This window comes from Eriocheir sinensis, chromosome 20, assembly GCF_024679095.1.
Source record: "Eriocheir sinensis breed Jianghai 21 chromosome 20, ASM2467909v1, whole genome shotgun sequence".
NCBI lineage: Eukaryota > Metazoa > Arthropoda > Malacostraca > Decapoda > Varunidae > Eriocheir > Eriocheir sinensis.
In genome coordinates, this window is record NC_066528.1 from 15,549,515 (window position 1) to 15,560,908 (window position 11,394).

Below are 11,394 nucleotides of genomic sequence, written 5' to 3' on the forward strand. Positions count from 1 at the left end.
AACTTCCCCTGGAATTGCCCGAAACTCCATCGAAAGCTTTATCAAGTGCTTGGGCGCCGAAATTAATATGGTTTATCAAGGTCATATTTTTAAACATTTGACAAGGCTTTCGTAGGAGCTTCGGGCACTTCCAGGGGTAGTTTATGACCCTTCTGGTAGTTAGTCTTCTTCTGTACCAAAAACCTAAAAAAACACTCACTATAACCCGACTGATGTCCTTTTTCGGCCTTGGCAATAGTTGATGTGAGCGGCGGAAGCGTCTGGGAATACCGACCTGTGACCTTACGTAAAATCACAACATGGAAAAGACACAATACTAACGTGATGCCGCTGATCTGCGTCTTCGTCGCCTGCGGCAGACCACCACCACCACCACCACCAGGGATATCACCACCGCCTCCACCACCGGCACCACTATCAGCAGCACCACCGACGGAGACGAAGACGCAGATGTAGTTGTTGGGGTGGTTGTAGTTGTGGTTGTTGTAGTCGTGGTTGGGGTGGTGGTAGTCGTGGTTGGGGTGGTGGTAGTCGTGGTTGTAGTCGTTGTTGGGGTTGTTGTTGTCGTGGTTGGGGTGATGGAGGTCGTGGTTGTAGTTGTGGTTGTCGGAGTCGTGGTTGTGGTGGTGGTTGTAGGTGGGATAGTGCGTGAAGGTTGCCTGAATGGAGGGTTCTCACAGATGTACTCACGAGGGAGCGATGGACTCGACCCCACATATACAAGACAATATGTTCCTGGATAACCACTTTTCCAGTTTGAGGGCCCACGAGCCACAACACTCAGACCTTCAAGGGACCGACATTCGCCACGCTCATGACGAGTGCATTTCCTTCGGCAATAATCAGTAACAAGATCAAAGATAATGAGGCAATATTTTTTACCACGATTCCAGCCTTCGTGCTTTGTTACGTTCACTTTCATCCTCGCCCACTTCTCTCCTGTGTCAGGGAAGCAAGGGTCAGCAGGGAACCAAGCTACGTGTTGAGCATTCCCTTGATTTACTTTGACGCTGATCCCTGCAAAATCTCTCCCCGGCTGCACGAACCCCTCGGTCCACAGATTGTTTCCTACTGCATTGAAAGACATCACTTCGTTTTCTTCCGAGTATCCCACTCTTCTATCAGGGGCGCCACAGTCCTGCTGGGCCGAGGCGGGGTTGAGGGCGCCCCCAGCACCCAGAGCGAGCAAGGCAGCGACAAGCACACCGGTCTGCACCATGGCGAGTGTATCTCTGTGTGTGGATAAGCGAGCCTACGGGTTCAGCATGGGACAGGATATCCTCTCGGCGACGTCTCGCACACACACGCTGTCATCTTTGTTCACTGTTGCAACTATGAGGAGCTCAGGCCACCTTAATTAAAGATTTTCCAACTTATACCACATTGTTCCAAATAATAACTCACTCTATGTAAAGCAAAACGGATAACACCTAATGTGTGGGCACTACGGGTTCCCTCACGAGTTACTTCCCCTAACCCTCAGCGCGTACCCCACATACAGACTGTATAGCTCCTGTTTGTGTTTCGTGTTTTCCTTATCTATTGGGTTGAAATACAATCCTTCCTTAAAATATGTTAATAAAAGATAGTGGTTTGTAATTACAGCGCTCATGAATGACAGTTTTATGTTGCCATCAATTAGAATCTTTATATATTGCCTTAATCAGAAACACGGCCACCAACACACCGTGACTTAACTTAACACAGGCAACACGCTGTAACACAAGGCTAAGTAACAGTCCGGTGCTCTAAGGTCACTATTCTCAAACACATCCTTCTCTTACCTCAGTCATTTCTAAAGGCCAAGGAAGAGGTTAAACGCGTCATCTTGAGTGTTTCTTTACCTTCATGGTGCAGGAACTCTGCCAGACTACTACCAGGTCATAAAACTACCACTGGAAATGCCCACAAATCCCTGAAAGCCTTGTTAAATGTGTGTGCTTGGCGCTGAAAGTTTACGAACATGACCCTAAGGCAGTGGGGCAAGGAACGGTGTGTGCTTGTTGCCCAGCGTCCAGGAAAGAGTTTGTGCCGCTGTCCAAGTGTTATCAGCTGTAATGATGCTGTTTGTGACCGTCTGTTTGCCTTTGGACAAGAAACAGATTATGCGGCAAACCAAAAGACTCCTAGTGGTAGTTTTCTTATCGGCGCTGTCCCCTCCTATAAAAAGTGCATGAATTCAGGAACCTTACTTAAACTTACTTAAGCCTTACTTAATAACAGGACGCGCATTCAGTTGGTTCATGACAGTATCTAAGCTTCATAATCAGCATGGTCGAGTTCAATTATAGGAATCTTTATCATACACATTACTTTTTTTTATTAAAGTATGTCCTCTGGTGGTGCTGGTACGAGACACACTGAGTGGTTCATAGAGACCATTTTCCACGACTGCTGTCCCTTGTCGTTATATTATAGGAATCTTTATTATACAAGTCAGTGTCTTCATCTATGGGTGTGTCCTCTGGTGGTGCTGGTACGAGGGACACCGAGTGGTTCATAGAGATCGTTCTCCACTACTACCGTCCCTTGCCGTTCACATGTAGCACCAGGGTTGGCAGGTCCAGGGAGAGGTTCATACAGGTTGTTCTCCACGACGTATACTTGTTGCTGGTCATCCCTGGCACTGGTGGGGTTTACAGGTCCAGGGAGAGGTTCATACAGGTTGTTCTGTTCATACAGGTTGTTCTCGATGACATAGTCTTGTGTGGGTGTGGGTGGGTCAGGCTGGTGGTGATACTGGACCCCCATGCCTGTTGATCAGTTGTTATAATATAAATAAGTAAAAGTAATAGTAGTAGTAGTAGTAGTAGCAGTAGTAGTAGTAGTAGCAGTAGTAGTAGTAGTAGTAGTAGCAGTAGTAGTAGTAGTAGTAGTAGTAGTAGTAGTAGTAGAATCAGTTTTTAATAATTCTATATACGTATTGTCATTTCTAGTATCACACACACACACACACACACATCCGCTCCGCTAGCTTATACCGCTCCGGTAGCTCTATGGTTAGAGCGCCGTGCTGCAAGGCTACACGGCCAAACAGGCGGCGGTTCGAGCCCCGCTCTGGCCGGATTCTTTCCGATGACTAGGAATGGTTACTGTCCCCCCTTGAGCAAGGGGGATGGGGTGTGTGGTGTGTGAGGTCCTGGCAGTACCCAGAGATCGACGATAATGAGCACTTGCTCGTGTCGGGAGGGTACCGCTGGCGAAAGCGAGTCCAACTCGTGATCAGGCCGTGGTGAATTACACACACACACACACACACACACACACACACACTGATGCACATATTATGTTCCTGGTTTACGTAAATTATATGGTGGACAAATGAAGACCATGAGGAAAGTGGAAACTGAGAAGGACTTCAAAATACTCCGGGATGATCCAGACGGGACTCAGGAATGGAACCAGTCTTGGGAAACGAAATTCAGGGCAAGAAAAGCAAATTATTGGCCGACAGTTGTAAGAGACAGCACTGAACTATTCATTGGGAAACTGACGGATTACAAGAACGAGAGGGGAGTGTGGGAGCTGAATGGGTGTGTGGGGGGGGGGGTGATTCAGCCTGATCTGTCACCCATAAGACACAATAACCAGGTCATCCGCGAGGCCTTTAAGCTGTAGACAGACTTGAGTGAATTTTTGCGAAGAGAGGAAAGAAAAAACATGATGCTCTTTTGCGCCTTAGACTTGAATATACAAAGCAGAAGAACGAGAAGTGTAATGAAGATGGAGAGAATACAAGTAGTTAGTTACATAGGAAAAGGATGTGGCTGCTATTCTTAGAGAGAGAGAGAGAGAGAGAGAGAGAGAGAGAGAGAGAGAGAGAGAGAGAGAGAGAGAGAGAGAGAGAGAGAGAGAGAGAGAGAGAGAGAGAGAGAGAGAGAGAGAGAGAGAGAGAGAGAGAGAGAGAGAGAGAGAGGGTGGGTTTAACAAAGGAACATGGAAAGGTTTGAGAAAGACAGACGAAGGATGGAATACAGTTTTCCACATATAAGCTTTGAAAGGTCAAACAGCCTCGGCAAAGAGATCGTCAAATAAAAATAAATAAATAACCACAAAGCTACATATGACAGCTGAGACTCGAAGCCCCACGAGAGCAGCGCATTTCCGGCTGTGCTACGGTCTTTGTTCTCAAACGCTCCCGTTCCCCATATCAACTATATCCAAAGGCCATAAAGGAGGTCAGCAGGGGTTCTAATGCGTTCTGTTTAGGTTCATAGCACAGAAGAAAGGTCAAACTACAACCTGAGTCATACAACTTCCCCTGGAAATGCCCAAAACTCCCTCGAAACCCTTGTCAAATACGTGTGCTTCGTAAAAGGGTTGGTTTTCTCCGACGTTTTCGCCTCTCGCGTCAGCTGTATTTCCAAAGGTCGAAAAGGAGATCACTCGGTTTGCAAGGTTCTCTTTAGTTTCATGGTACAGAAGAAGGGTCACGCTACCGCCAGCCCGTAAAACTACTCGTGGAAATGCCCTAAACACTGTATACGAAAGCTTTGTCAATTACGTGTGTTTGGACGCCGAACCCAAGCACACACATTTGACAAGGCTTTCGTAAGAGCTTCGGGCACTTCCAGAGGTAGTTTATGACCCTTCTGGTAGTTTGTCTTCCTCTGTACCATAAACCTAAAAAACACTCACTATAACCCGATTGATGTCCTTTTTCGGCCTTGGAAATAGTTGATGTGAGCGGCGGAAGCGTCTGAGAATACCGACCTGTGACCTTACGTAAAATCACAACAAGGAAAAGACACAATACTAACGTGATGCCGCTGATCTGCGTCTTCGTCGCCTGCGGCAGACCACCACCACCACCACCACCACTATCACCAGGAATATCACCACCGCCACCACCGGCACCACTATCAGCAGCACCACCGACGGAGACGAGGACGCAGATGACGCAGAAGACGGGGAGAGATCTGTGGCTGTGGTTGTTGATGTCGTTTCCGTAGTGTTTGGAGGTGGCCTGAATGGAGGGTTCCTGCAGATGTACACAGGAGGGGGCGGTGGCCTCGACTCCATTTTTACAAGACAATTTATTTCTGGATGGTCACTTTTCCAGTTTGAGGGCCCACGAGCCACAACACTCAGACCTCCAAGGGACCGACATGAGACATTACCATGACGATTACAGTTCTTTTTGCAATAAGTGGAAACAAGATCAAAGCGAATGTAGCAATGATTATTTGGAGTCGGAGGCGTTCCCTGTAGGTCCTTTGTTACCTTCACCTTCACCCAATCCCACTTCTCTCCTGTGTCAGGGAAGCAAGGGGCAGCAGGGAACCAAGCTACGTGTTGAACATTCCCTTGATTTACTTTGACGCTGATCCCTGCAAAATATCTCCCCGGCTGCACGTACCCTTCGGCCCACAGATTGCTTTTTTCTGTATTGGAAAACATCACTTCGTCTTCTGAGTATCCGACTTCTTTATCAGGGGCGCCACAGAACTGTAGGGCCGAGGCGGGGTTGAGGGCGCCCCCAGCACCCAGAGCGAGCAAGGCAGCGACAAGCACACCGGTCTGCACCATGGCGAGTGAATCTTTGTGTGTGAAGGGAGCCTACGTGTTGACCATGGAACAGGATATCCTCTCGACGATAACAGGACGTCTGGGTCACACACAGGTAAACACACAGGCTGCCATCTTTGTTCAATGTTGCAACTATGAGGAGCCCGGCCAGGCCACCTTAATTAAAGAAGAGATTTGCCTATTTATATCACGTTCTGAGGGATAGCAATTAACTCAGTCTATTTATCTAAAGCAAAATGGGTAATATTGTATGGGCACTCCCCCCCTTTGAATCACCCCATATAGGCTACATACTGCTGTTTGTTTACTTGTTTGATTTTCTTTATCTATCCTCCATCTTAATTATCCATCGTTACCTATCTAATTCTTGCCTCATCGTATCGCTATCTTTCCTCAAAATATATCAATAAAAGGTAATGATTTAGTTGTAGAGTTATATTTCTTCGGGAATGAAGGTGTTACAGATCACCAACAAGAATCTTTATATATTGTCCACAGAGTCAACCTTTGCAAATGAGTGTTTGGTAATTACTCGACACTCCCTCACCCTCAGCCTTGCCCTCAGCCTTGTAAGATAAAGGTACAATGGGGACGCGTTATAGCCGCGCTCATCACGATCTCGCTGGCCCCAGAGCCTGCAGCGGGGAAGAACCATTACCCCGGGACACAGGGCCAGTGTGACGTGCGGGTTATCAATGTTTATCTTCACAAGTTTATTTTAACTAACAACCAAATCAACAAAACAGAAGTTAACCTTTCCAGGAGCGCTACAAGTTCGCCTGTCTATTCCCTGCTTTGGCCGCTGCTTCGCTCAGAACATATCGGATTCAGCGAGGCATGGAAAACAGAATATTTTGCCCTAGTGAACAAAGTTTTCATGCGTCACAGCGTGGAAAGCGAAGTTTAAGTAGTGCCATATACCTTGACATCTGTCATAGAAAAAAATAACTTGAATCACATAATTATGTGCATTGCAAAATACCGTCTGTTCGTAGATTTTGTTCTCATCAAGGTCATTATTCTCAGGTTTATATGAGCGCGTTGACGAGTGCTTAGAGGTATTCCCGTATTAGCGTGGTAGCAAAATGACTGAGAATCGTATTATCAAACGCTTCAGGTTCTTGTTACGACTATTTTTTTAAGGTCAGAGAGGAGCTCCGTCGAGTTGTCACGATCGAGTGTGTTTTCCATTCACATGTAGCGCGGAGGCCTTACAAAACTACCACCGGGCTCAGGAAACCACACATGGAAACCCCGGCTACTGCGAGCATTTCGAAATTGATCTACTAAGCCTTCGAAGGGTTATTAATATGGAGCTACGTTGGATTATCATGAGTGGGTTTCCCGTTCACAGCGCAGACGCCTTATAAAACTACCACCGGGCTCAGGAAACAACCCACCCATGGAAACCCCGACAACTTTTCCGAGAGCCTTTCGAAATGGATGGAATGAGCCTTCGAAGAGTTTGATAATGCAGACCTCTGTATAGGCGCTTTGACAAGTGCTTAGGCCTATTACTGTGGAAGCAGGATGACTGATATACCCCGACCTCGAACTTTTTCTTTTTTTTACTGCGCCCAAATCTGTGCCATCATATCTATCGTCCACATTACAATTCAAGCTTCATTCATAACTACGACTGTTAAATAGATATACATTATAGTTCAAGCTACACTTAAGTCGATCTCCGAGTGGTATCTCCAAAACCAGTGTGTGGCAACCCCCCTGCAGCCAAAGAGTCGAATCTCCTCATGAATCGTGCGAAACCGGGCAACCCTCACAGCCTCACTCCCTCGGCGGACTCTGTGGATCGAGGTGCACACGCAGAAGGTATGGACATAAGAGCTTTTTCATTGATGTGTTTAAACGTGCATGCTGTCTGTAAGGCTCTATAGTACTGTGCTAACTGCCAAAGGAAAGATCGTGGTCATTTTGGGAAGATTCACGTTTAATGATGACAGATATGTGTGTGTGTGTGGGGTGGCGACGTGACGGTGGACATTGCGTAGGAGGAAGGGAGGGAATCTTGGGTTAGGGATGGCGGTGATTGTATATAGCAAAGAATTGTGGTAATGGCAGTAATGGTGATGATTGTGGGAGCAGTGATTGTGGAGGGAGGGAGGGAATCTTGGGTTAGCGGTGGTAGTGATTGTATATAGCAAGGAATTGTGGTTATATGGTAGTATTGGTGGTCATTGTGGGAGCCGTGATTGTGGAGGGAGGGAGGGAATCTTGGGTTAGGAGCTCGAGTGGCGGTGATTGGGTAGTACAGCAAGAGATTTTATGGCAGTAATGGTGATTGTGATGGCCGTGTATTTCTTCGCGTCGGAATACCACACGGTTTTACATACTGAACTGTTTCTATTGATGGTACTTTATTCTCAAGCCACAGCAGGGAATACGAACATAATTAATATCTCGGTGTGTACAAACAAAGAAAAATCCGTCTGTTGTCCATTACCATCAATATTTTAGTGGTATTTATGAACACTTCCCGGTACAGTATTAATGTATGCCATTATGAAATGTACCAAGCAGGAAATAACCTTTAACTAGGGTGACCAGACGTCCCCGCTTTCCGGGGACAGTCCCCGTTTTCAGTGACCTGTCCCCGGCTACTGCTGTCCCCGGAAATGTCTCCGGTTTTCACTGTGATTGAAAGACCTGAAATTCGAAAAAAAAAAAAAAAAAAAAAAAAAAAGAAAATGTTGACCAAACTATACGTATAGCTGCGCACCGTACTACTCACACTGTACAGTGTATATAACTAAGGAAATGATAAACAGCTTTACACGGCATAATTTGCGAGACGGCCTTCCAAGAACATACAAATTGTTAATCATTTGAATTTCTATTCAATTCCTTTGCAATTTAGGATAAATAGGGTGAGAGAAACTTTTGAATGCTGCTTTATGAATGGTAAGGGCAGTGTCCCCGTTTTAGTTTTTCAATGACAAAAACACTACATGTTTTGGAGGTCTTTACGCCTCTGAACCGAAAATGTCCCCGGATTTTGTCTCAGAAATCTGCTTTAACACTTAATTCGACCGCCCTCTTTCTCCCCGGCCCATACCTCTCTCTCTCTCTCTCTCTCTCTCTCTCTCTCTCTCTCTCTCTGATTTGCGCTGTACACGAGATATGAATCCCTGCACACACATGACTTGAATTAATGGCAGATGAATAGAAATCATATGCCGTCTGCATCAGCATCAACAGTAATGACGAGGATGACCTGTTTGTCGATGGTGACATATATGTGATCAGATATTTACATTATTAATCCACCCATCGTATACTCGCTGTCTATTTTTGTATGCAATGACTTTTTAACATATCTACATGAACCCATATCGTTTGGCAGTCTTTTCCCAACATCAGAATAAATTATTCATATAATTCTCCAATTTTGTTCCACGTTTTAGCGCGGGGCGGGCTGCTTTTCACTGGGAAGCGGACTTGGTGGTAGCGAGTGTTCTAAGTGCTAATCGGTTCACGGATAAAGTCATATCCACCAGGGTATATTTGGACAAACTTACAGAGGTCATCGACATGGACAAGACACTAAGAAAATGTGTTTGTTTGTGTATGCGTTTAAGTGAATGTTGTGAAGTGTGGGTGACATTTAAGTGTTGATGTATATGTGGAACTATGTGTATATTTTGACAATAGAAGGACAAAGACAGACAATGGAAGATAAACGAGGACAAGGAAAGTTAAACATTGAAGACGCTACAAGACAGAGGGAGTAAAGGATCGACGAACAGTAAACATGAAAACACAGAATCTTAAGTCTTTCTTTGCAGCACCCCATTTTCTTGTCACTGAAGGGAAGGAACACGGAATTTGAGCGGTGACTGCTACAGACTAACATACCTGCCCAGTGTCTCTCTTAACACTGCCTCGCTCCTCCTCCCTCACGCTCGCAGACGTCACTAACAAGCTTTCTTACCACCATTAGGTACAGTATGATAGTGATACTTAATTAACTCCAACCAAAATTTAACGTAGGAAAAAATGACAAAAATATTTACATGTAGGCCTATGGTATGAGGCATCAGTTACGGATTTGGAACACTCGAGCACACTTTTTCTCCTAGTCCTCAGGCTGTAGGAATGGCCCGTATAATCTTTGACCCTGAGACCGTCACGAGCCCGTCGCAAATGTGAAGCAAAAGAAGTATCCTATGCAGTACCCATGCTATTTTTTCGGTATATTAGAAGCAGTTGTTTGCTAGATTAACCAGACGTCACGCCTCACCTGCTCCAATGTGTAAGTGGCTCACTCCAGGTTTTGCCATCAATGAAGAGTAAGCGCCATTATTAACCGCGTCTGGGAATGCACAATAGCGTCAAAAAATTGGCGGAGTGTGTGAAACAATCTGTGCCGAAGCCCCATGCTGATCCGAGTCTTCGTTTGAAAGATATGAAGCCCCATGCTGATCCCGGTGATCCGAGTCTTCGTTTGAAAGATATGAAGCCCCATGCTGATCCGAGTCTTCGTATGAAAGATATGAAGCCCCACGCTGATCCGAGTCTTCGTTTGAAAGATATGAAGCCCCATGCTGATCCGAGTCTTCGTTTGAAAGATATGAAGCCCCACGCTGATCCGAGTCTTCGTTTGAAAGATATGAAGCCCCACGCTGATCCGAGTCTTCGTTTGAAAGATATGAAGCCCCACGCTGATCCGAGTCTTCGTTTGAAAGATATGAAGCCCCACGCTGATCCGAGTCTTCGTTTGAAAGATATGAAGCCCCACGCTGATCCGAGTCTTCGTATGAAAGATATGAAGCCCCACGCTGATCCGAGTCTTCGTTTGAAAGATATGAAGCCCCACGCTGATCCGAGTCTTCGTTTGAAAGATATGAAGCCCCACGCTGATCCGAGTCTTCGTTTGAAAGATATGAAGCCCCACGCTGATCCGAGTCTTCGTTTGAAAGATATGACGCCCCAAGCTGATCCGAGTCTTCGTTTGAAAGATATGAAGCCCCATGCTGATCCGAGTCTTCGTTTGAAAGATATGAAGCCCCATGCTGATCCGAGTCTTCGTTTGAAAGATATGAAGCCCCATGCTGATCCGAGTCTTCGTTTGAAAGATATGAAGCCCCATGCTGATCCGAGTCTTCGTTTGAAAGATATGAGGCCCCATGCTGATCCGAGTCTTCGTTTGAAAGATATGAAGCCCCATGCTGATCCGAGTCTTCGTTTGAAAGATATGAAGCCCCATGCTGATCCGAGTCTTCGTTTGAAAGATATGAAGCCCCATGCTGATCCGAGTCTTCGTTTGAAAGATATATGCAAAAACCAATGTCAGAGGATTTTAGGATGCCATGAGGATGAGGCCGAGGCAGACCCTTTTCAAAAGTACTCAAGGCAGAGGACTATTGATGGTTTCACGAGGCTTCAACAAGATAACGTGGCCTAAGCCTAATTTTCCACGACTTGGTGTTTCGTACTAGTGCCAGGCTCCTAGTGTAAGATGGGGAAAGAGAAAGGAAGACGGTGAAGACTATAGAGGAAGAGAGCTAGGGAGAGGAAGGGGCCAGTTAAGTAGAAGCAGCAAACGGATATGTAAAGTGTGGCGAGTGTGGGGGAGGGGAGGCCTGCGTAGGATTAGTAGATAGACCAGACTTGGCTCACTGAGAGGAATGGAAGATGGAGGGGTTGAGGGAAAGGACGGGAGGAAAGGGGCTAACAAGTGGAAGACGTAAAGTGTGGCGGGTGGGTTAGGTTAGGTTGGGTAGGTCAGGTTGGGTTGGGTTGGTTAAGTTAGGTTGGGTAGGTTTGGTTGAGTAGGTTAGGCTAGGTTAGGTTGGGTAGGTTAGGTTGGGTTGGGTTGGGTAGGTTAGGTTAGGTTAGGTTAGGTTG

At 46.1% G+C, this 11,394-nt stretch overlaps 1 protein-coding gene across 1 annotated transcript in view; it reads right to left on the reverse strand.

Annotated features, from left to right (window-relative positions):
* LOC127001250 (uncharacterized) overlaps positions 1-5,615 on the reverse strand; it is a 6,726-nt gene extending 1,111 nt beyond the window's left edge. The window contains exon 1 of the mRNA XM_050865556.1: positions 4,761-5,615. Coding sequence (XP_050721513.1) covers positions 4,761-5,529 — 769 coding nt within the window. The 5' untranslated portion in view covers positions 5,530-5,615. The remainder of the gene's footprint in view (positions 1-4,760) is intronic.
* Positions 5,616-11,394: the final 5,779 nt, after the last annotated feature.